Raw genomic sequence first — 26,159 nt, forward strand, 5'->3', positions numbered from 1 at the left:
AAATTGAATATTTAATCATTAGAAACCAAATGAGGAATGAATTAAGGATTACATATTTATGAAGAATGAAAAATAGATCGTTAATGGTTAGGGAATGAGTAGAAAATCCGCTGGAGTGAATTTCTGTAGATATGATTGCAGATCGTATTTTTGTTATCCTAAAAGATTAATACTTTTACAAATGTTTTCGCAATATAATAAAATCGCCAAAAAATTTAAAAAACCCGATAGTTTTGATAAATTCTCTAAAAATAATATGTCGGCCACAAAAGAAAAATAACAGAGTACACAAGCTACATATAAACAACTCCACTTCTTTGGGGGTTCTCTTTCTTTTCAAACCCATCACCGTCCACTGCTTAGGACTCGGGCAAGAAAATGGCGCGATTATCCAAGTTTCCCGCCAAAGCTGCCGCATTAAATTCCTTCTATCTCCTCACCGGCGCCGGTGCAGCCACCATTCTCACCGCCCATTTGCTAAACCCTAATTATCTCACAACTTCACCTGTCGTGACGCCCTCTGATCTGAAAGCTGTGCTGAACGGTGTCGTTCGCTCGTCTCGCGCCGTCCGCACTGTAAATATAATTCTTTTTCTCTTATTTGATTTGAGTGATTGGTTGTGTTTTTTCTTGTTTAATTTAAGCGTGATTTTGGGTGCAGATTGCTTCGAGTGTGGTGGATTATAAGTATTCGTTACACGGCTTGTCTGTCGATTCGGATGAGTATAGTCGAGTATTATCTGAGGTTAGTGTTGTGCACTGTTTGAAATTGATGATTTTGTGAAGTGATATTGTCGATTAATATGACATGGTTTAGTGTTGTATATATTGTATAATTGAATATAATGTGAAATGCCATTGTCAAAAATATCTTTGATATGGTAATTTCAGTGTTCATTGTCCAGGATTATATATGCGAAGCAAGGGCATGTTTGTTTGGATAGATAATAATCCCCAGATTATTACCCTATTTATCTCAATTTTAGAGGATTATTATCCCATGAATTCATATCCCCATCACTGTCTTGGTTTATTTTTATGGGATTATAATATCTTCTGAGAGAATGTATTATAATTCATGGAAATGAATTAAAAAAGTGATTGCAATACATCCCATGGGATTATAATCCCTTAAATTTTAAAAAATTAACTTAGTTATTCCGGGACTATATTCAAACAAACATGCCGCCGCATGCCATCACACTTTATATGGCTTTGAAAGAATGGATCACCTAGGTTGCTCTTTCCCATTTTCGGGTCCATCATATTTCAATAAGACCTCTACCTACGTAAGCTTGGCTCTACAGTTTCCTAGAACCCTAAAGCATTGGGTAAAGGTGTAATTGGATTTGGTCATATTATATATCTTTGAAATCCCCCTCACTCATTATTGGGTCCAAGAGTAAATCGCTAGGTGGTTGTGGGCCTCGTGACCTCTCACAACTATTACAATATTAAGTTATTTATTTCTCCCAAAACCTTGAGGCGTGGATCATATTATCTTCAAGTCTTCAACAATAAATGTTAAGTAACATAATATGGACATTTAACAGTAGGATATTAGATGTCATATATAATTGGGCTAAAAAATTGATGGCTTTTTAAACATAAGATCACAATAGTAATTTGTAAAATACTTAAGTTAATATATGCTATTGAATTACAGAAAGAACTGTATCGGACATGTATTACGTATCAATACTTTTCAAATACAATAATCAGTAGTTTGCTTTGTACTTTTTTTTAAAAGTTGAAAATTTGACATGTATTAATATACTACAGTCTACAAATTACATTAGATTGCGTCTGGGAACATGTATTTCATTTCAAATTTTGGATTTCAAATGACATGATTTGAGGTGTTATTTCAAATTCACAGCTTTATACTAGTCTTTGAATGTCTTGGATTTCAAATAAAATCCAAATCCAACCTTTTTTGTGTATCCAAACATGTCATTTGATCAAATCCAGGATTTCAAATGAAGTCCAAATTCCCAAACAGGCCATTATATTATTCTCTACAAATTATTATTATACCCGATAGTGTTTGGAGCATTATATAACATCATCATCAATTTTCATTTTCTTGTGTAGGTTCATCTACGCTCAGCTAAGAGAGTGCGGAATTTGTGTGAGGCTAATAAAGGCTTCTATGTTAAAGCAGCTCAGTTTGCTGCAGCAATGCGGAAAATTCCTAAAGAATACTCATTGGCACTTTCACCACTACAAGATAAGGTTTGACTTGTGATAATCTGTTTAGCCTTGCACCAGTTTCAAATATATGTTGCATCTCACACATTCACATATTCTTGCGATGTGCTAGGCAGTTCCTTATCTCTTTGATGAAATTAAAGACGTGCTCATCAGCAATCTGGGACCAAATTTATCAGATATGTAAGTCACTGTGGATAAATTAAAATTATAGATCTCCTATTACAAACCATCCTTACTATTTTTGTTCTCTACCTACTCTTTAGCTATGAATCACGAGTGAGGGCGCGTGGATAAAGGGATTTGGCAAAAAAATTTGGGGATTCGGGTGCCTGGGGATACAGAAATTAAATAAATTAGAAATATACATCTATTCTATATCTAGTACAACAACAATGGGCAAATTTATTCACGTAAAAAAACTAAGTTACCCCCTATTATCTTTATATATAATATATTTCTAAAAGATGATATGTGGACATCTATGTACAGCTGACATCAATCTTATATGACCAAAAATAAACAAATAAAGATTAAATCAGAGTGTGATAGAATGTTAATACTTTTAGATTACATGTGATATTAGTCATTGATGATTTTAATATCGAGAGAGTTATTCGTTATTCAATTTTTTCGTAACATGTATGCAACACAAATCATATAATGCTTATATAATATATTTCTTATTGTAAATAAATCATATAGCAAAAAATAATTGTGACCTTAATACAATGATTCTCAAATTTTACTGTCTGCTTTTATACTTTAAATGATTAATATTTATAATTAAATAATAATCTCAGTTTACAAAAAATAATTAAAGTGATCATACATCTAATAATGTTTCCAAAAAAATAACCAAAATCAATTTAAACAATCCATGCTTTGCACGGGTTAAAAAGCTAGTTATATATATAATTATTAACAAGACAAAGCATTCAAATTAAATATTAAATATCAATTTCACCTGCACACAAATACATACAAATAGTAAATATATTAATTTACTTATCTACTTGCAACTTGCAAAACAACATCAAACTAACATAAAGTTGCACCAGACAAGTATAAATACATACAACCAAGTCAAGTATACATACATTGTGACGCCCCAGGAATCCGGGGGCTTGGATCCTGACGTCACCACACAAAATCTTTTAAAACACTTTTGAAAAACTGTATTTCTGAAAACCAAATAATTTAAAACCTGAAAGCATTAATAAAAGATTTAAAAGAGAACATTTTAACCCCCTAAAACAACAGGATCGCATCCAGGTTACAGTATTGAAATTAGAATCAACTACTACCATTATCGGATCAATTTCGATAAGAAGAATCACTGTTAATCTACTACAACTATAGTTTACAACTGAATCTCAATTAAACAATTCCATATAAGACCAACCTTGAACATTTTCTAGAATATCTCTCTTGACTATTGGATACTTAACAGCTCACACTCTTCACCTAGCATTAGCCTTAATATCCTTCTCCGATATTCTTTCCTGTAAGGTTAATACATGAAAAGGGATGAGCTTATAAAGCTCAGTAAGCATATACGTACGATTCAACTGAGTTATATTCATAAAACTTGATGAATCAAATCAATATTTCATCAAAGTCATCAAAACAGTTTCACACACCAAGATGAGTATGAGTATGAGTATTCAAGCACGATTAGTTCATCAATTCATCAAGTAGGGATCCCGGCCAGTTAAACAATCGGTTTAGCTTTACTTCCAATAAGGAAGCATCATCATCAGTTCATCAAGAATCAATGCAAGAATACTCATTCCTCATCAGAAAATTATCAACAAAATGTTCACCGAAACATCATAAATTATCCACAGTGAAGGGTACAGTATATACTTACCGTGCACAGCGTTCTCGAGTCTCACAACTTCGTTCCCTAAAATGTTCACACATTTATTTATTATTATAAGTCACACCTATATCAATTCTCCAATTATCACTAACCTAATTAAAAATAACTAAACTAACAAAATAAATCAAGGAATAAATAACTAGACGTACCAAATTTAGCAGCTATGCTTCGCTTCCTAATTTTAGAAAGTCACCATGGGCTGTGTATATATAAAGAAAGGAAAGACTGTCCTTATTCTTCTCGATGTGGTACGGTGAGTATGGTTTTAAGAAAATACCATTTGGGTGGGCGACAGGGGTGACGCCAAGGGGTTGGCGACATGGCTACAGGGCGGCGCCGAGGGCTGGCGACAGGGCGGCGCCTGCCTCAGCTAATATATTTTTAACAAAATAGCTAAGCTCTTGCTTATATTCAAGAGAATATAATATCATCTTCTCGATGTGGTACAAAGGTGGTTGTAAGAAAATAAGTTTTGAATTGGCGACAGGGGTGGCGCTTGCACCACGGCGACAGGGTGGGCGCTTGGCTTACATATTTTCTTGAATAATTATATCACTGATTATATTCATGAGAATATACCATTATGTTCTCGATGTGGTACAAAGGTGGTTCAAAGAAAATAGAATTGGACTGGCGACAGGGTGGCGCCGAAGCGTCGGGGTGTGGCGCCAAGACACGGGGAGCGACGGGGGTGGCGCCAAGAAAGGGGGAGCGACAAGGTGGCGCCAACTTGACTAATATTTACAAACTCATAAACCAAGTCATTGGTTATATTCATAACATTATAACGTATTGTAATCGATGTGGTACAAAAACAGGGCAAGGCGCTCCAAGGGCGCTAGCAAGGCGCTCGAGGGCGCTGCTGGCATACGGGCGCTGTCAAGGCGCTAGCAAGGCGCTCGAGGGCGCTGCTGGCTTATGGGCGCTGTCAAGGCGCTCTTAGGGCGCTAGCAAGGCGCTCCAGGGTGCATGGCCAAAATTAACAAATTTTTGTTAAACCTTGCCTCGACTCTTGCTATATATTCTTTTTCTTGCTCTTTTCTTTTATCAATGACGGTTGGGAGTTTTCTATTCAATATAGAAGTTGTACTACATCACATTAAAATACACATTATGTATTATTCAATTAAAATGGATTCGGGGTATTACATACATAATCGAAGCAGCCCACAAAAATCAAAGCAGCAACTGATCATTATATATTCTGAAGCTCGTATATACATACACTGATACACATATACACACACATACAATATTCATAATTCACACACACACACATACATATTCGTAGCAGAAGAGTAACGGAAGAGAAGAGCGGAAGATATGCTTTTTTGTTGAGTGCAAAATTACATAAATTGCCCTTCCCGCACCCCTCGTGAATCCCCGACTCCATACTCTGGGATAGGCCAGGTGGCGCACTTGGTGCACACGCACCGCTGCACCAGCACCGCACTTGGTGCGCAGTGCAGCACCTGGAGCACCCATGCTTCATATCTCTTTAGATATTCGATTACCTCTTTCCAACTTTATTTGGAAAAAGTGTACTCTATTATAATTTGTTGTTTGTTGTCAAAGCCGCCTATTAACATGTGCAAGTGGAGCATTTGCACAGGGCCTCAGATTTTAAGGGCCCCAAATTTGATAAACACAATATATATTATATATACTACTTACTTAATTTGATTTAATAAATTGGTTTTTTTATTTATTGATCTTCAAATCTTTAACTTTTGTATAAAAAATTATGTAAATATCTAATAAGAATTTAATGTTCAGAACCATTAAATTTAACTTATCTAATTTTATTTTACAATTTACAATTTAATATTTGTTTGTAAATTAATTTTATATTAAATAACGTAAACAATCACATATACAATATAATCTTACTTATTTGTAAAAAATAAATTATTCAATATAACATTGTTTTTATTGATTTTTATATTAATATAAACAACTTTACTCATATATAATTTATTATTTATGATTTATAACAAAATAAATTTACATGAAAATACAATTTTATATTTTCCGGGGCCTCACTTTTAACTTTGAACAGGGCATCCCAGAATGATTACCCGGCCCTGGTTGTTGCTATGAGTGTTCTTGGATGATATTGCATAAAGCCACGAGGGCATGCATTAGAAGTTCGAGAAATCACCTTTTTACATGAGTATTTCATGTAGATGACAGATGTTGAGTGTTGTAGAATGTTTTTGATACCGTCCTGAGTGAGTGAGTGTCCTCCAAGTTTTTGATACTTATTGACTATTTTGCTGGCAATCATTATGATTCCAATTTAGTCTGAATTATAAAATTTGAGAATATATATGTCCATTACGTATGTATCATTTTTCACTTCCATGTTACTCATATATATCAATTTTCACATGCACACACATGTATCAGTTTCAATTCAAGGGAGGATATAAGCGAGAAGAAGAGAAACAGGAATTGGCATGGTGTTGATGTTGGGTAGGATTTTAGAATATATTATTTTTTAATATATAAATGTTGACCAGATTTTTCACCAGTTAGTCACTCAAGTCGTCCAACTAGTCGATAGTTTGCATGTGGACCTCTCTAGTCGACCCTCTCAAACTGACTAGTCGAGCGCTGTGACAACAATGTTGAACAATCTGTAATACAGCTCTGAACCTGTTAAAATGTAAATGCATTGTCCTGAATTCATTCAAAGTATTTCTTCTGATCTCATTTTTTCAATAAGATTGATGGTTCTGGACAGGGACGTATGCACACTGGGGGCAATGGGGGTACTTGCCCCCAGTGAGATGCATAGTATTTAGTATTTTATAGCATATAGATTTTCAAAGCAGGACCCTGCCCCCATGGTTCAAGAAGTGGATTTTGTTGGAAACAGCCCAAGTTCGACTCCTGACTGTGATTCTGTTTTTTTGAAGTTGAAGTAAAGCGCCACACGTGCTAACTAAACAAATCAAATATAAACTAAACTAAAAAAACAGAGTACTCAAATAAAAAGAGAACAGAAGCTAAAAACTTTCTGCTAAAAACAGAACACAGGCAAAACAAAAGCTTCTGGCCTCCTGCCCTCCCCTGTTTTCCGAAGAAAAAAAAATGATGTTCAAGTTTCAACCTCAAATCAAAAGAATATCCCTCTCTTGTCTATATTAAGGTCAGTAAACGGAGATTTTATCTTCAAAAAAGGTCATGTCACCAAAAGATCATGAATTTCCACAATGAAGAATGAGAAAATTATTTAAGGCTATCATAATATGAAGTCTCGTAGGGAACAATTATGAAATGCATAAAATATAATATAATAATATATGGAAATTATATACTCTGCCCCCATGAAGTTGAAATCCTGGATACGTCCCTGGTTCTGGAGCAATGTATACCTGACATTGAACAAAAAATGTACCGTCCTAGGGTCAGTGATGATGATACGTACATGTGCAACACAAAGTGCTTGTACTGCAGAATAGGACTTTGCCACAATTCGTGCAAGCCCTTTTGTCCCACTAGTTTTGTGGCAATTGATTTGTCAGTAACTCAGTATAGTGGCTATTGATTTGTCTGTCACATGGTATAGCGAACCCATTAACTATGCTCTGCGACTTTGTCCAGTGTCACTCGAATGTTTGTAAACAAGGATGATTTCTTAAGGCGTATTAATTCCCAAATTTTTAAAACCTATATTATACATTAAATGCTTCTTCTTGGACCACATTTAGTCAAATGCTATGTTGCAGGTAACACTGTGATCCAGTTTAATATCCTATATTCTTATCAACAATATTTATGCAGATTTTATTTTCTTATCTTGTTAAAGCATTAGTTTTTTTATAGAACAAAGTAATTGGGATTGTAAAAGAGGTCCCATACCATCAAACTTATTAACCTTGTTTTGGGAAGAAGATGGACTGATGCCACTAGAGTAAAACATTAGTTTGAATAATATTCTACTCTTATGGTGTGACCTAAAGCCGGCTAAATGCATGTAACTTCATCTGAATGACACTTGACGTTGTGGAAGAAATTTTGCACCTTGCTATATTTCTTTTATGATGAAAAGTGTGCATGACCCCCACTCCCTTTCGTAGTAAACGTTTACATATTGTAAGTTCTCCTGAACTTTCACTGGCAGTAGTCCTTGCCTTATCAAATAATACTTGTAGTCATATTAGAAGGCCCGAATATCTCTCTAATTGTGTGTGATGGGTCCTAAGGGATGTGCTATACGCTGTTATGAACAGATTTTTGTCTCTGGATGAACAACCAATTGCTGCTGCATCAATTGCTCAAGTACATCGTGCTGTACTGAAGAACAAGCAGGAAGTAGCAGTTAAGGTTTGTTAATTTCCAATTTTGCAACCATTTCTCTTGTTCTAGCTTATCATTCGTATTCCTGTGTAAGTGTTAGTATCTTAATTAGCTAAGCATGATATGCTGCTCCTAACAGTTGATATGGATGTCTATAGACATCCGCAATTAGTCCGATTGAATATCAGCCAAGTTTCGAAAAACAAAGACGGGGGGTGATTTTAATTTTTTTTTACAATTTGAACCTGGCTAATTCTAGATATCAGTATAATATTATGATTAAAATTAATAAGTAATCCTGAAATCAAAACACACCCTAGAAAACCAAAGGTATATTCCACTTCCAAATATTGGCCGGGGAGGGAAGCTACTAAGGTGTGCCCAGGAGTAGATGTAAGGTTGCTTTTGTGGTGACCCCCGCCTTTTGAAATTTTTTGGAAAATGTTAAAAGACATTGGCAATGGGAAACACCACAAAGCATTGGTTGTAGGATACGAACAACATATATTATTAAAATCTAATTCAAATGATAGCTTTATTGAAGTCAAACTAGTCATTAATAAAATCTGTGTACAACAAATCTTACAAATTCAACTTCTCCCAGTGCATGTTACCGACAAGTGATATGTTTTTTAATGGAGTATATCTATTGCATCACACACACACACATATATGATTCAATATACTTTATTACTAATAAAAATATAGATACAAGGATAAACATTTAACCATGTAGAACTATTGTCTCTTTGGCCAATGGTTTAGGTGTTCGTTTAATGACTGTGAGGACATGAGTCTGACTCCTGTATCCTATGTATTGGGGATCAATTTTTGGAAATAGCCTATGTATTGGGGATCAATTTTTGGAAATAGCAAGGCTGCGTATATTCTACCCTCCTCACACCCTCCTTTTTATGTGGGAAACGTGAGTACGTCCCTTTTTCCTTATTCAATATATGTAGAAGTTTTTTGTCTGCAATGGAACAATAGAAACATACAAATTATTTAGGAATCAATTATATATATATATATATAGGGTTGCATTCCACACACCACACTTTAAAAAAAGAACAACACTGAACACTATCATAACACTTCATTTTTCAAAAAAAATGATTTGTTAAGATTATAATTACATAGTTAAGCATCATTTAAACTTAATATATGAAATCTAACATCTAAATTCATCCACATTATTAATATGAAATATTATAGAATCTAGAACAAAATCTGGAATAGAATCATGTATATATTTTTTGCACGATTGATTGTATGTAGAATCATGTTATTTTTTAACCCAAATTTATTTTTAAACATGAAGGATACTATTATTATTTATAATAAAAAGTTGATGAACTTAAAAGTTGAAAGTAATTCAAGTTTTAGATGAGATTCTATATTTGATTCTAAAGTGTTTTGTGCACTTCTTCTTTTAAGAGTGTTCTTTTTTGAGCAATTCTATTTTTGAGCTAATTAACCTTTCATTATGAATAGTAATAGCATCTAACATGTTTAGCAATAAATATGTTCAAAAAATAACATGATTCTATGTAAAATTCATTGTGCAAAATATATACATATGATTCTATTCTGGATTCTGTTGTGGATTCTATTTTGGATTCCATAATAATTCATATTAATAATTTGGATGAGTTTGGATGTTAGATTTCATATATTAAGTTTAATTGGTGTTTAATTATATAACTACAATCTTAACAAATAATTTTTCATGGAAAATAAAGTATTATGATAGTGTTCTTTTCTTAAGGTATTCTTTCTGGAGTGCAACCCTATATGTGTGTGTGTATAAAATTCTCTACGTGTTCGCAAATACTTATGGGATTTCTGAATTATTTATTTAAGTTTATTTCCTTGTTAAATATATGTTGAAGTTTTCTATTTGCAATGGAAGAGCATAAACATATTAACTATTTGGAATTTAAAATATAATTCTCTAGGTCTTCGCAAAAACTAACAAGATTACTGAATCATTTATTGTAAGTTTATGTTTAATTAGTTTCAACTGGTTTTAATCTGTTTTTCTTTTATGCTACATTTCTGAGACTACTCATCCACTAGTAGAAATATATTTCAGCTGACTAATCTAGGATAAGCATGATTAAACATATAGTGTAACAAATCAGTTTCTTTTTTCTGTAGTAAAATTGTACATTCTGTTACTTGCAGTATCAATGCATTTGTTTTCCCTAACAATCTGCAGGTACAGTATCCCAGGTTAGAGCAGCAGATGAGATTTGACCTGGCAACAATGTCATTCCTCTCAAAGTCTGTTTCATTGGTATTTAAATGAATTCCTTTCTACAGCATCTAGTACATATTGAGCATAGTTTTTAATTATGATGTGGTAGGATTAAAGATATTCAAATTACAGTAGCATGTGTTTTGAGGCTGTTGGGGGTAGTCTGTTTCTTTTCACACGTTGCATACTTCAGTAAAGAGTTGCCATGCTAATTGAACTGCTGCCACAAAATTTGAATGTAAGGCTCTTGAGACTTGAGAGAAGCGGCAGTGTACTTACTTTATTTCGTTCCAGATTTTTCGTAACATCACCCCGACAAATACTTTGTAGTTTGTACTGTATGGCTTTGAATTTTGAAGTGTTATGTTGCTCATGTACCTCCAGTTTCTGTTTTGTATTTTGATGTCTTTTCCATTATTTATACTTTAGCAGTCAGTTGATCAAATAATAGTAATTTGATCTTTTCTTTTTCTCTCTGTCTTTCAGTTCCTATACAAATAATGCCTTTTCTCTTTTTTGTACAGCTCTTTCCCGAATATAGATTTCAGTGGATGATATCAGAATTTACAAAGAATATTGCTATGGAGCTAGGTAGGTGACAAAACAATGTATCAATTATATATGCCAAAGTATATTGTCAAATTTAAGTTCTGTAAATAATCTTAGTATTATGACTCGGCAGATTTCAATCAAGAGGCAAAGAATTCTGAGAGAACTGCAAGGAACTTTAAATACAATAACTTGGTCAAAGTTCCATATGTCTACTGGGTACCTTATATTACCCTTAATATAAATAACTAATGCATACTTGCAATTTTAATTTATTCTAAGCTAATAGTAATGTCACTCCAGGATTTCACGACAAACCAGGTGTTGACGATGCAATTCTGTAGTGGTGGGAAGGTCGGTCTTTTACTCTGCTGGCATGTTATGTATCTGATCTGGATTATTTCAATTTTACTTGTTGCATTTAGTTTTAAACATCTGAGCATGGAATATGAGTTTGTCACTTCAATCCATAAAGAGATATGACTTGTTAATTATAAAATATAATCCCCCTTTTCTGCATTCCTTTTTTGTTCTATGTGTTTTTCTTAATTTGGATGTTGTCTTTAACTCAACTGAAACAATGCCCAACAACTCCCATGCCTTTCTTGGCTCAACCGGCTGGCTCTTTTCGACAAGCCTTTCCTACTCCACTTGACAAAATTATAATACCCCTGTAGTGTGCTCTGGGCCCCTGTTATATTTGCCCATGTCTTGCCTAGTGTGCGGGTTATTGGCAAACCTATTAACGCACAATCATGTTCTATAAATGTGGTTGCATCCATGTTGCTTGAAGTTAGCTTTATCGGTTATATATATTTATTCTTCTCTGCCTTCAGTTTTCTCTATAATAATAATAAATTACAAGGTCACAGGGCTCTGCTTTTATGTTGCCAGTTCCTTGAAAAAGCCTGCCTCAAGAGTTTTTTGGTGTTCATATCAGTCTGTTGCTTTGCAAAATTTGACATTTCCTTTGTTCAACCTGTATCTCTATATATCCCACAATAAGCCAGCAGTTGTGATTTATTGTTTCTTGTGTTTATAATATGATGCATTAAAGGACATGTGCATTTATATTGGTGTTCTGATATTAAGTAATTATAAAGTGTAATACGTGTTTGCATGCATTATTGTGTCCATGTAATACATGTTGCATTATTGTGTTCAGTTAGTGATGTGAATGTTTTAAACTAGCACTTTTAATAGCGGTTATCATGAGGATTGTTGAATATTCCAAATCAGTAATTTGTAGTTCTTTGGACTTAATATAGCTTCATTTTTCCGGAAATATATAAATAGCTTCGTATTTCAAGTGTACAAGAGATATTATTAAATTAATAGGATATTGAGTTTTTTTTTTTATCTGATGAAACTGGCAATTCTAATTGTTAAAAGCATTTTGAGAGTGAATTTGTAAAATTTATTTCTGTCCTATATACTTCTTTGACCAACATATTAGGAAACATAATATACACATTAATTATTAATCGGGTTACAGAATCTGAATGGTTAGTTATGCATCAGTCAGGATTTGAAAGGATGTGATTGGTGGAATATTATCATTTTAGCTTTAATTAAAGGATTGTGATTTGATGTCGAGGGATACAATAGGAAAGCCATTGGTATATTGAAGGGAGGAAGAAATAGGAGTGAAGTGTGTGAGAGCAGAGTGGATGGTCTCTCAAAAACCACCTAAGGTTGTGTTGCAAGAGTGTTAATAATCTGATTTAGGTCAGATTGTCTTGTACTCCTTACATCCCTTTTATCAGCATATATAGTTCTTATCACAACATTAGTGTTAGCCTTTTAGTTCTTTAGGTATCAGCCCTAGTACAGTTTGATCTGTGTTCCTCACTTTAATAATTGTTTTCATTGTCTTGACAGTCATTCTGCGAAAAATTTGTGTCCACAGCTTTTGATGTATTGAGGTCAACACAAGTTATATGTAAAAGTCATGTAGTTTGACATTGAAGGCTTGAAATATGTTGTATAACTAAAATTGCATAGATCGGTACTGGATTATTAATTTACAACTGACCATTATGTTGCTGGTTACTGTTGGGGGATTGATTGCAACTGACGACTATATTGCGGGTTGCTGATAGGGGACTAATTAGGTTTCTAAGTTTTAATAAATATTTAAATATTAATCCTTGGAAAATTAAAATACTTGTCCAGGTTAATTGATTTTTTTTTTGTTTTACTTTTTACTCATCGGGTTCATCCATTTATATATGAATTGTATTGATATAAAGGTTCACATTTCAAAATATATTTCTTTGTCCTTTTCCCGTCCTTTTTTCGTATTACTTGTCTACATGTTTCAATGTTTTTGCTGATAAACAACATGCTGTTAACTTTCAGGTGGATGACTTGGATCAGTTGAAGAAAATGGATATTAGTCCAACCATGGTCAGTTATCTGACTTGGCAATAAGCTGCATATCCATTCATTACAATAGACATAATAAAACTGCTCACTTCTATTTATGTTTATCTTTCTTTATTCTCATTTTACTAATAATAAAGCTTCTGTGAAAATGAAGAAGCAGATAGGCTTAAACCTCTCGTTATTAGCCAAATTAAGTGAAATGGGTATGTCGTCATTTATGTAACACGTGCTGGTTCTGTTAGGTGGCAAAAGCTTTGGCGGAGGTATTTGCTGAAATGATTTTTGTTCATGGATTTCTTCATGGAGATCCACACCCCGGTAATATATTAGTTTCTCCGGAAGGACGGAATGGGTTTTCTTTAGGTATGTCCCTTCGGATACCTTAAGCACTTGAGTACCTGGTTTTTCCTTTGGGTGATTATCAATTTCTTAACTGTAACACCCCCATCTTAAAATAAGACGAGGGGCTAACTACAAACAAATAGGGCTTTAACATATTCCAAATAATAATGAATGAGTCTTCTTATCTCTAAAATAATTTAAATTCTTTGAAATAGTTTAACCCGATAGATGCAAATAATTCAAATATCATGACCGGGTTGTAGTTTACAATTTTTTTAACAACATATAACTGCACAACAAAGATTTAAATATTTCAAAACCGATTTTAAAATATTTTTTTCGGAAGTCGAAACATATGGTAAAGAATGAAAAGAACGGATCAAACAGAATACATTAAATATATCTAATACTAACATGAGTAGCGTTGAATAAAAAGGGACAAAATCCATACCTCGAAATAGCAACTCAAACACTCACAAAATCCATAAGTGATCTGCTAAACTCCCAACCCTGGAGCTAAAAGTACAAAATTATAATTTATTGTTTATTACACATCGTTATGTTTTACACACTAAAATATGATATTTACAAGTAATCCACCTATCACTTTATTATAGCTTCTGGTGGCATAGTTATGTCACTATTATTTACTATACCATGACTACAATGTTGAGTAGTTAATGATATGTCATGAAAGCATATAATATATTCATAAACAAATCATCTAATACAAGCTAGGAATTATGCATGTAATAGTAACAATTACACCGATTATAATTCTAATGCTAATTTATTAATATTTCCTAATACTTGAACCTATACACATGACCGCGACTCTGTACCTGCCACTAATGATCATAGTCAATTATATTATTTTACAATCTCTTATACTTGTATGACTTGAATAATAAAATTTACCAAAACTTATTTGGTTTACCATAATAATATATTAATATTAATATTAATATTAATAGTACTAATCTAATGTATTTCATATTATGTGTGTATAATATTAAATTGTTATCAAAAAAAATCACGCATATTACATTTACATGTATATTGAACTCTATAGACATTTGTACACGATGCAGTGCTTCTAGATCATGGTGTCTATAAAGAATTTGATGAAAAGTTCCGACAAAGCTACTGTCAACTCTGGAAAGCTTTGATTTATCTGGATTCAAACAAAATACTGCAATTTGGCGAACAGTATGGTGTTGGAAAGTACGCAAGATACTTTCCCCTCATATTTACTGGAAGAACGATTGACAGGTGAATGCTCCTTTTCTCCAAGAGTTTATTATTGAAGTCTTTAATGGGAAAAGATAAATCTTTGGAACACAATCAATACATAAGCGTGTGCTTTTCGATTGAATCGTATGTGATGGACTATATAAACGGTATACATTCCTCAGATGTTTGTTGTACATATTGGTTATTCAATGTAGGTATTGGAGATTGCCTTGTATTATGAAACTCAAATTCCATTAAACTGAATAAATATACATACAGCCTACATGCTACATGATTCACTATTTCAATATATTTCTGCAGTTGAACTAACCATCTACTGGCAGTTAATTACTGCTCCAATCAAAACATTATGCTAGTATCGTAGCTTTTGAACATAATTTAATCTGAGATTCCCTTTATTGGTGTGGTTGGCAGTAAATCAGCTCTTGGGGAAGCAATGTCGGTTGATGAGAAGAAGAATCTCAGACAGGAACTGAAATCATTAAAAGTGGATGATTTTTCTTCTTTCATGGAATCTGTACCCTCTGAGTTTCTAACTTTGTTGCGTACCGAGTAAGCTCTGAACTTAATCCCTCTGTTCATGAACCCTGTTATCTTTCTTTTAATCATCCACCCACCAAGAATAGTTTATTTAGATGTTTGTATAATGGTTTTGGGAACATAATATGTAAGTATTGAGATGAAGTCAATAAGTTTGCATCTGTAAGATTTTCAAAGTAGTTCATCATTCATAACATTGACTTTCACTTAAGGGCAACAGTAACTCAATTATTTTCTAAGCTCCTGTCTTTATTTCATATTTGCGCCTCAAATATTCAAACAGGATTCTTCCTGTAGATGGCAGCGTAATATTTATATTATTGGTTGGTTTAACTATCATACTGCTACATGATCTATATCTACCTTTGCTAATTGTTTCCTCGATACATGTTTTCAGTGAGCTTCTCAAGTCCTTGGTTAGCAAGTTGGGCTCTTCGCAACAAATCCGCCTACTTTCTTATGCTAAATATGCATTACGTGGTCTCTCTCCAAAGTTGAATCCTGAAAATGGTAAAAGCTCAAGTAAACCGACTAAATATATATAATATGAAGTTGTAAACTGTTCAGGGGATAATCTATTTGCCACAATTTCTGCTTCACTTCTCTTTATGGTCAATCAGGTTTGTAATACCATGATTCTAATAAAAGTCTCTTATGTTGTTCCTCAGTTTCTCTTGTTAAAGTTATGCTGTCAAGAATTCAGATGAGCATCCCTTATATCCAGTTGCGGTTCGTTCTGGGTAAGTATCATTGTATCATGGCTTTGTAAAAATTACAAGTTTGGTGCAAGCAATAATAGATAACGTATTGTTCTGTTTTTCCGAATTTCAGTGATACTGGAGTTGCTTTCATTGATAAAAGCTATGAAGTTATCTGTTAGAAAAAACTTTAGAGGAATGGTCATTTCTGTAAATTATTTACTGGTTAATTTCCTCCGCCAGATTTATGTATTCGGTACTTGACATGGAATTTTTAGCATTGCCCATTCTATTATAAACTAATTTATGGGAAATATTAGGTACCCCAAATTATCTTTCCAAAAGTATTCCTAAACAGGCCATGTGTCAATTTGAAAGGATTATATTGGTGAGATTAATGTAATTATGTCTATTTAATAGCTTGATATTCAATAGAAAGATGACACGTGAAATTTGGGAATCTTTTGGAAAAATATTTCAAAATCGAGAGATCTCTGCTGGAGCAGGTGCTATCGAGAACAATTAGATTCGAATGAATACAGACACAAAACTCTGGTTTAAATTTGGTTCGGTTTTGTCTTATTTTTTTGGAAATTCATTGTCTGAACTAAATAAATTGAAATACATTGTATAGTATAAAAAAATAAATTATATATAAATTATTCCTGTTCGTACTGAATAGTCCAGACATTATATAATATATAAATTTATATTTATTTTATTTTTATCTATGGAACTTTAATTATAATATCTAATTGTAAATTTTATTATATTATCTTTGGTTAAATAATGGTGATTTATTTGATATTTTTTTTAATAAATAGTAAATGTTAGTTTTATTTATAATAGAAGTTTCCATTTCCTTTTCAAAAATCAAAGGAATTAATTGGTTTGGTCCGAGAAAAAATAATTAAAATTTTGGTTTTTGGTCTATTCAGCTCGATTCGATGTTGATCCCTACTTTCTATTTCTCATATATTCAATTTTTATAACAAAAGGACTCCTAATAATATTATCTAAAATAAGTAGGACTCACAACATTTTATTTGAATGTAATATTATTCATAAAAATTGTGCGAAATTTAACGTATAATATTTTAAAAATTTCAACAGAATGATTTTTTTTAAATGAGTAACTTATTTAAGTCGGTTTTATAATCACATGATAATTAACCAAAAAGAGAGTAGAATGGAGGGTAACAAGTAACAACACAGGTAGCACACTTTCCACCAATTCGAGGTCACGTAGATCGCACTCCCTTTCCCTTTCATCTCACAGATGAAGACATCACGTCTTACATTTACTATTTTCATTATTCACCGCCCTCGGTAAAATCTCACTTTAGAATCTACTGCCCTCCTCATCTTTTCAACTCCGAGATCTAACCCCTTCTAAATAATACTCCCTCCGTCCCTATTTATCTGTCTACTTTGGAAGTAAAAATTTGTCCCTATTTATCTGTCCATTTATACTTTCAAAACTAATTTAATGATAGTTTTTCAAATATATCTCCATAATTTCAATTTTCAAGGCTTGACTTATTTAAAACTTGGTTGAATTCGTGTTTTCAAGACATAAAGTAGGGGCATTCCACCGTTTTCAAGATATTAATTAGAGGTATTTAATGAAAAAGTTTATACAATCAATTATTCCTTGGTATGTGTTTTTTTTTCAAAATGGACAGATAAAAAGGGACGGAGGGAGTATAAATCTACGCCTATACACACACATACACACAATTTCACAACCCCCTGTGTGCTTATGTGTGTGAAAATGGAGAGCAAGATGTGTGCGCAATTCTTAGCTATCTTACTCATCACAATCAGTGGGTGTGTTTCACAAGTGAGATCAAGTGCTTCCAATCACAAGTACAAGAGTAATGATCCAGTGCCTCTCTATGTCAACAAAGTTGGCCCTTTTCAAAACCCTAGGTATTCTTGGATCTCTCTTTTTGTCAACTGATTTGAGCTTTTTATGTAGTGCATTTGGTGGGTTTTTCTTGATTTTCGATATTGTTTGTCAAGATTTGATCTTTACGTGGTTCTTGACTTTCTTGCTCAGTTGAGGCTCATGTGATTCTGCAGTTAATTACTAAATTGGATCCATATATGAAATTTTGTTGTGAGATGTGATTCCATGGGGGAAGTTTTAACTGATTGAAATTGCACGCTTGTTGGAGAACAGAAATATTTAATGAAATTGGCAGTGACTCGAGAGGGGAATTTGTAATTTGGGTGATGATAAGGCTAATTAAAAACTATGGTTCATTTAAATGATGTAGTTTTTGATTAATATCTAGAATGAAGCAAACTTCATCGAATTGCATACTTCATGGTGGTTGACTCTTTTTCTTCTTATTTTGTCCTTTAAAATCCTTAACACTCTTGCGCAACTGTTTTATAAACAACAAAAAAATGGGTAGATTATAATGTTTCAATAAAGTGAAGTTCAGCAAGCGGGGTCACCTGATCATCTGTATTACACTTGTTTGAGAGTCCTGATGATCTGAAAGAGGAACAGTATAATATGATAAAGTACCATGGTAGATATAAGTATAGAACCAGTTTTGTGTAACTTAACTTGCTAATTGATGTGTCCTGCTAAATGATGATTGACTTTTGCTAATTGTGTCTTTTTTTTATTTCAGCGAGACATACCGATATTTCGATCTTCCTTTCTGCATGCCAGGTTGATCATCTTATCATATGTTTACCCTTTTCCATTTGTCATCTTTGTGTTCTACATCTAGTCATTTACCACTAATAGGTAAACAGTATATAACTGATTATTTTATGATATGCCAGCTTCAACTCAATGGCATGATAAACCGGAAGCTCTTGGTGAAGTATTGAATGGAGATCGTCTAGTTAGCGCGCCCTACGAGCTAAACTTTTTAGTTGAGAAAGACTCTGAAACTGTCTGCAAGAAAAAACTGACACCACAAGAAGTTTCTAAATTCCGAAGTGCTGTTGCCAAAGATTACTATTTCCAGATGTACTATGATGACTTGCCGCTTTGGGGTTTCTTAGGGAAGGCTGAGAAGGATGCCAAAGCTGACCCCAGTGAGACCAAGTATTATCTATTTAAGCACCTCCACTTTGAGATACTTTACAATAAGGATCGTGTCATTGAGGTTAATGTAAGAACTGACCCTAATGCTCTTGTGGATCTTACCGAGGACAAAGAAGTTCTTGCAGACTTTATGTACACTGTCAAATGGAAAGAAACAGACACCCCTTTTGAGAAAAGAATGGACAAATACTCACAGTCATCAAATATGCCACATCATTTAGAAATACATTGGTTCTCAATCATTAATTCCTGTGTGACAGTTCTTCTCCTAACTGGATTTTTGGCTACAATTCTCATGCGAGTTCTTAAAAATGATTTCGTTAAGTAAGCAACCATGGTTCTGTGTTCTTACTTTAAGTTGTGTTCTGATATTCAGTTTTTAGTCTATTTGAGATTTTTAAATCTGATATTTAGCACTTTCTTTAACAATTTTTTCATCATTCAATAAAGGTATGCTCACGATGAAGAGACTGCTGAAGACCAAGAAGAAACAGGATGGAAGTACATCCACGGTGATGTCTTTAGGTACCCAAAGTACAAGTCAGTGTTTGCTGCAGCTCTCGGTTCTGGCTCCCAGCTCTTTGCCATGTAAGAATTTGTGTAAAGCTTTATAGATTATTAAAGTTCTGTTAAGCTACATTTTGATCATCATACTTATCCTTTGACTGTTCCAGTGCAATATTAGTTTTCATGCTAGCACTGGTTGGCGTCTTCTATCCATACAACAGGGGAGCTCTGTTTACTGCATTGGTTGTCATTTATGCACTTACATCTGGGGTTGCCGGCTATACTGCGGCCTCATTCTATTGCCAGCTGGAAGGGACAAACTGGGTATGTATACATTACCTTAATTACTGCTGTGTTGTTGCTTAGGAAATATTATTTCACACTTAGACTTATGGAGGGGCATGTAAAAATTTTCTCGCTATGGTCCTTTGATGCTACTTTCTTAATATAGTGTAGTGTTTTGAATCAGTTGAGATTATACTATGTTTTTGGTGGTTAACAAACATAATATGGGAGGAGGAGAAGATGCTTATTAGTTTAAACAGCTTAAAGTATATACGAAAAAGTGATTCTGAATATTATACCTGCATTGTGAAGTGAATCCGACCACGTGTCGGCATTATTATATTAGCTGTAATATGACTTTGGGCAAGTAATTAGTCATCCCCAGATTGAATTACATTTATCTCCCAGTAATTGGTCTGATCTTACAGGTAAGGAATCTTCTGTTGACCGGAAGTCTCTTTTGTGGACCTCTGTTTCTGACATTCTGCTTTCTTAACACCGTTGCAATCGCTTACAATGCCACTGCTGCTCTACCATTTGGCACAATTGTGGTAATAGTTCTTATATGGCTCCTAGTGACATCTCCTTTGCTAGTATTGGGTGGAATAGCTGGAAAAAATAGCAAGGCTGAGTTTCAAGCTCCTGTGCGAACCACAAAGTATCCTAGAGAGATTCCACCATTGCCTTGGTATCGTGGAACCCTTCCTCAGATGGCAATGGCTGGGTTTCTGCCCTTCAGTGCTATCTATATTGAGCTCTATTATATATTTGCCAGTGTGTGGGGTCACAGAATTTACACCATTTACAGTATTTTATTCATTGTTTTCATCATTCTCCTGATTGTGACGGCTTTCATCACTGTGGCACTGACATATTTCCAACTTGCTGCCGAGGACCATGCTTGGTGGTGGAGGTATTTACAATGTTTATACTTTATCTTTGCATCTAACTGCACTTAAAAATTTGAAACATGCTTTGGCAGCTGCTCTTTTTTTTTTTTTTTCCCTTCTCTTTTGTCTATCTAATTTTATCTTCAAAATGTCCCATGCTTTACCGTATATGTGTGTAGATAGTAAAATATTAAATCTTAAAGGTAGGGAACATAACTTTAAATGATATTGCTGATGTTCATCTATCTATATATTAAAAATGTGATAAACCTTATCGAGCCACATTGATCTTGAGCTTATCCAATTACGTGTAAATACTAAGTATGCACTATCGGCACCTTCTAGAATTTCTGGGGTGTAAATACTGAATATGCACTATCAGGACCTTAATGATTGCTGGTTTCTCATTCAGTGATATGTTGATTTAGTCTATACCCCTGGTTATTAGTATAGAATTTCAATTTTGGTGCGGAGGGTGGAAAGAGATCCTAAAATCTATAGCAGAAATTGAGCCAAGTCCTAACTCATGCTTTAGTTATCAGCAGCATTTTTTTTCTTGAGTACAAATCATATGATGACTTGCCACTTTGAAAATATGCAAGCATAATTAATCCTCAGTCTCTTTTTTCCTGTAGTACTGCCTAGTCTTTTCAACAAAATTATAATCTAGTGAAAAATGGGAATGAGAGGAAAAGTGAGGAGAAATCTTGTGCTGCCATCATTTATAAATGCTTGATGTATAATATTAATCTGATGTATAATTTTAGCTTGTTATTCCTTTCTTGAATTTACTTTAAGTTTCTCATTATTTCACTTGTATATGTTCGTGGTTCAGGGCTTTCCTTTGTGGTGGATCAACTGGGCTGTTCATTTACGGTTATTGCTTGTATTACTACTATGCACGATCAGATATGAACGGTTTCATGCAGACTTCATTCTTCTTTGGTTACATGGCCTGCATTTGCTACGGTTTCTTCCTCATGCTAGGGACAGTAGGTTTCCGTGCTTCTCTGTTTTTTGTCCGTCACATATATCGCTCAATCAAGTGTGAGTAGTGAAGGCGCCACTTCCAGGTCAAGCGCGTCTTTACATTATTAACTGAAAATCTTGGTTGATCGAAGATCATGTAGGACGACAATAGAGGGGCTTAATACAAACAGCTGTATCAAATTACAATGGCAACTATTACCCTCGTTTTGCATCAGAGTCTGAAATTCATGTTGTACCAGTAAATCTTAGGTTTTCTATACTTTACCTATAAGATAACATATAATGAAATGTGTTTTCACTTTCTACGGGTTTAAAATTTGATACAAGTTTCTACGGGTTTAAAATTTGATACAAGGGGTGGCTCTTTGGCATTGAATGCTAAACCGCAACTTTGTTAATACTATCATCGGTCAGGGAGAGTTTATCAAACACACTATACTGGGGCCGTTGGATCTATATTTTAAGGGCTCAGATTCAATCTTATTTTTTAATGGATCTGCTATTAATATCCGCAGATTAGAAAAGTTTCATTCCTGTGGATTGGAAAAGTTTCATTCCGTGTAAAGGTGAATTCTCCTTCTGTGGATATTTATAGCGAATCCATTAAAAAAATAAGATTGAATCTATATAGATCTAACGGACCCCAAAAATTACTTTTGGCTGGTAGTTTGTACTGATAGTAACAACTCAAACCAAATTTTTAGAAATCTAACAGGATAAAAATTAGGCAAAAATATAATTGGTATTTGGCAAAAATATCACTTGTATATAGTATTCTATAATTTTACTATCTCTATTTGTATATGTCCTGTTTAACAAAATGCAATTTTCGTATTCTTTTAAGAATATATTGTGGTCGTTTGGTTAAACTTAATTTTCAGAAATAAGGACTTATTTCTGGAGAAAAGTACATAAACTATCATTTTTCTGAAATAAGTCCTTAACTTTTCACTAATAATGATATACTGCACCTCCTTAAAATTTATATTTAAAAAGAGTTACAAAAAAATATGCATTTCTTTTTTAACAAAAATAAGCTCTTAAATTTAGAAATAAAGCTTGTGCAGACGTGGTCATTATCTTCCTCTACAACTTCAAAAGACATGCGAACCAAACAAGAGCTTGATGAAATTTGGAAGAGAAAAAATGGAATCTATTGGGCCATTCTTTGCAGCTATATATGATAGAAATCCCCTTGGGTTGATCGCTGAAGTTAATTACCTGCCACATTCTTCAAACCTGCATAACTGATGTACATTCTTTGAAACCTAGGGGGATCCCCTTCCTGTAGTCTTGTGATAGTAAATTTCACAGTATTTGCTAGATTTCTTCTCCAAATCTCCTCATATTAGCATTGCCTCTTTCTTTTAGGTGAGATAAGTAATGAACTGTTTCTTCAAATCTTTTAATGAAGTCCATCCGGCAAGATTTCTTGGTCCTTTGTTGTATGATCTCCAAGTGGTACATTTGTAGCTAGCTAATTCGTTTTGTTGCTCCCAAGCACTCCTCGTAGTCTTTCCATGAGTCAGTGCTTCGGGAGGGGATGCAGCTGAACCATTTATGTGCTCCTTCTTTCAACATAGATAAAAAAACCTGCATCGGATCAAGTGATTGTAGTAATAAATGTTTGAGATTTGGGTACACTACTTGAGATGTTCTTCGGGGTCACCAAACCCATTGAACGAATCAAAATTGAAATGTTTGAGCCCGGCCCTATTCTTAGGATATGGCCTCAAGCTTCCTGGTAAAAAGGGTGGCTGCTTCACTAACATCCACTGCCCCCTCTACCTTGTGTTGCACATCCTTGCTCTTGTCAGCTCGCTGTTCTTGTTCCTGCTTTGTTTCCTCTACCTTGTGTTAATATTTAAAGAAAATGCTCAAAATCTCACAATTTAATGTTCAAATGCCCTAAATATTACAACTTGAAAAATATGGTCGTGGATGTCATAATAAAACACTACAAATGTAGCGTTAGGATTATGATACAAGTCATATGTTATAAGGGCTTGAGTTTCAAACAGTAGATAAAATAACGTTGTGAGGTGATGTTGCATAATCTCACGTAGCGATAGTTAGGATTTGTAAGTGTCTTCATGTGAATTTGCGCTAAAAAATGCTACACGAGATGTAGCGTTTTCAAAAATAATTATAAACGTTAAATAATGTAAAACAATAAAATAATATTTGTGATCATATTTACCGAACGTGATATTTGAGACATTATTACTTGAAAAATACGATAAAGGGGACAACACCCTAGTTTTGCAGTAATTCTTTAAAGTTTAAACCAAATAATGTTGGGCTATATATAATTGCTTGATTAAGAGGTCTGCCTATAAATAGAATGATTAAGAAGGCGCTGTAGTTACAATGAACATCAATCACTTTATTTATAATGCCAAGTCCTAGCAGCCACTAAACATTTACATTGCAGAAAAATCTATATTACAGAGTGACATAGAACATGCATGCAATATAGTGGCAAAAAAATGGAGCCAAAATCAGCTTTCTTGATGAACCATGCACAACCAACTTAATGTGCTTCATTGTATCGAAGGCTGAAAAGATTGTAGAAGGAGAATCGACTAGAGCATTTGTCACTCATCATACTTGGTTCCTTTGGAATTGTCAAAGGCCTCGTTGATCTGTCAAATTCATAATATTACTGTCTGAGAACACAAATGAGCACAAGAAAAATCACTGGAGTTGAACTACATATATATATTAATTTGTGCTTCACCTCTGTGGGTAAAAAGGTTTGTTGAATCGCGGCATCAACTGAGCTTTAGGTACCATCTCTTTTCTCAACATCTTAACTTCTTCTTCTTCGATCATCTGCAGGTTGATAATCTCCAGACAATGTTTAATCCAGTTCCATAATTGAGACAGATATATAAAAAATAGAAAGTGTCACATGCCTTCTGCACTTTCTCAATTTGTTTCTTTTGTCGCTCCAGGAGATATACCTTAGTGGCAACCTGTACATAATTATATAATACTCATAAATCAGATATCCAATACCATTATCAGTCTTGTGAGAAAGATTTGGTGAACACTCACAGTATAGTTATAGATTGCGCGACTGACAGCTCTTTGCTGAGTGTGGAGTCTGAAATCCACTGGTTTAGTATTTTCTTTTGTGACATGCTTTTGAACAACCTGCATTTATTTTTACCATTTAATAGTTGCTGTGTCATGTATCATCTACTGCATTTCAAAAAAGACTAGAAGAGTATGTGTGTGTGCTCTAGACTATGTCAAATATAATGCCAATAAGAAAAGAAACAACTTGTGCATTACAAAGAAGCAAGAAGCTATATTCAGACACTATAACTCAAGAGAATATTGTATTTTCATTATTTTGGTGCAGCACTTTTCTTGAATTTATTGTGCAGAAGCCTGAAATATAGAGGGAAAGCTGCATTATACCCCAAAATAATTTTTGTTAGTTTGTTGAGGTGTAGCTGATTTCCCCATTCTAGGGGTACTGGTTTGAGTAACTGCGGATTGTGAATTATTCTTCACAGGCTGTAAAACCAAAACAAAAAAGGAAACTAGTTAGAATCTAGCAACATTCTACACACACACACACACACACACACACACACACTCCACATATATGAGAAGATTAAACTAAGTACAGAGCATGCAAATGCATTGAACCTTGTGAACATTATGTTTGCTGTTTGGGCTCTGCATGACTAATAACGTATGCTGGGAGTGGCGAGTTAACTTATTAATTAGGAATGCATTATGAGGAATTAGGGGGGTTTATTTATATGCAAGCACACTGGCATAAGAATGATTCAATTAAGTTTGGAGATTTGTATCTTTCTGTTCTGTTTAAACTTTTAAATTTTGTTGCTATATCGCTAACACTTTTAGAAATTTGCATGCTCTCTTTCACCAAACATTCTGATCAAATCTCTCCTTCAATCATGCTATATTCTGAAGTCCCTCAGTGGTTAATTACGTATGTACT

General features: G+C 33.9%; 3 protein-coding genes across 3 annotated transcripts; 2 read left to right on the forward strand and 1 right to left on the reverse strand.

Moving 5' to 3' along the window:
- Positions 1 to 284: 284 nt before the first annotated feature.
- LOC108210127 (uncharacterized) lies at positions 285 to 16,851 on the forward strand. Its single transcript, XM_017381401.2, has 16 exons — positions 285 to 576; positions 662 to 745; positions 2,095 to 2,235; positions 2,324 to 2,394; positions 8,335 to 8,428; positions 10,623 to 10,700; positions 11,186 to 11,252; positions 11,344 to 11,429; positions 11,514 to 11,564; positions 13,572 to 13,619; positions 13,841 to 13,961; positions 15,032 to 15,212; positions 15,609 to 15,746; positions 16,132 to 16,244; positions 16,403 to 16,474; positions 16,566 to 16,851. The coding sequence occupies exons 1-16, from the start codon at positions 379 to 381 to the stop codon at positions 16,694 to 16,696; spliced, it is 1,674 nt and encodes a 557-aa protein (XP_017236890.1). The 5' UTR covers positions 285 to 378; the 3' UTR covers positions 16,697 to 16,851.
- A 1,291-nt stretch (positions 16,852 to 18,142) lies between these two features.
- Positions 18,143 to 22,480, forward strand: LOC108204687 (transmembrane 9 superfamily member 3-like). Its single transcript, XM_017374251.2, has 7 exons — positions 18,143 to 18,364; positions 19,081 to 19,121; positions 19,238 to 19,829; positions 19,956 to 20,093; positions 20,180 to 20,336; positions 20,726 to 21,210; positions 22,023 to 22,480. The coding sequence occupies exons 1-7, from the start codon at positions 18,195 to 18,197 to the stop codon at positions 22,240 to 22,242; spliced, it is 1,803 nt and encodes a 600-aa protein (XP_017229740.1). The 5' UTR covers positions 18,143 to 18,194; the 3' UTR covers positions 22,243 to 22,480.
- Positions 22,481 to 24,481: 2,001 nt separating this feature from the next.
- Positions 24,482 to 25,990, reverse strand: LOC108200027 (microtubule-destabilizing protein 60). The gene is made up of 6 exons (XM_017368088.2): positions 25,841 to 25,990; positions 25,607 to 25,705; positions 25,238 to 25,336; positions 25,096 to 25,155; positions 24,918 to 25,012; positions 24,482 to 24,822 (listed from the first exon to the last, which is right to left on the reverse strand). The coding sequence occupies exons 1-6, from the start codon at positions 25,874 to 25,876 to the stop codon at positions 24,711 to 24,713; spliced, it is 501 nt and encodes a 166-aa protein (XP_017223577.1). The 5' UTR covers positions 25,877 to 25,990; the 3' UTR covers positions 24,482 to 24,710.
- Positions 25,991 to 26,159: the final 169 nt, after the last annotated feature.

Source organism: Daucus carota, chromosome 1 (genome assembly GCF_001625215.2).
Source record: "Daucus carota subsp. sativus chromosome 1, DH1 v3.0, whole genome shotgun sequence".
Lineage (NCBI taxonomy): Eukaryota > Viridiplantae > Streptophyta > Magnoliopsida > Apiales > Apiaceae > Daucus > Daucus carota.

Coding starts and splice junctions, on each gene's coding strand:
- LOC108204687 (XM_017374251.2), top strand. CDS start 18,195: ATGTGTGTGAAAATGGAGAGCAAGATGTGTGCGCAATTCTTAGCTATC. Junction 19,830..19,955: donor CTTAAAAATGATTTCGTTAA/GTAAGCAACCAT, acceptor CATTCAATAAAG/GTATGCTCACGATGAAGAGA. Junction 20,337..20,725: donor AGCTGGAAGGGACAAACTGG/GTATGTATACAT, acceptor CTGATCTTACAG/GTAAGGAATCTTCTGTTGAC.
- LOC108200027 (XM_017368088.2), bottom strand. CDS start 25,876: ATGCAGAGCCCAAACAGCAAACATAATGTTCACAAG. Junction 25,013..25,095: donor AAATTGAGAAAGTGCAGAAG/GCATGTGACACT, acceptor ATCAACCTGCAG/ATGATCGAAGAAGAAGAAGT. Junction 24,823..24,917: donor AAACCTTTTTACCCACAGAG/GTGAAGCACAAA, acceptor TGAATTTGACAG/ATCAACGAGGCCTTTGACAA.
- LOC108210127 (XM_017381401.2), top strand. CDS start 379: ATGGCGCGATTATCCAAGTTTCCCGCCAAAGCTGCCGCATTAAATTCC. Junction 746..2,094: donor ATAGTCGAGTATTATCTGAG/GTTAGTGTTGTG, acceptor TTTCTTGTGTAG/GTTCATCTACGCTCAGCTAA. Junction 2,395..8,334: donor GGACCAAATTTATCAGATAT/GTAAGTCACTGT, acceptor TGTTATGAACAG/ATTTTTGTCTCTGGATGAAC.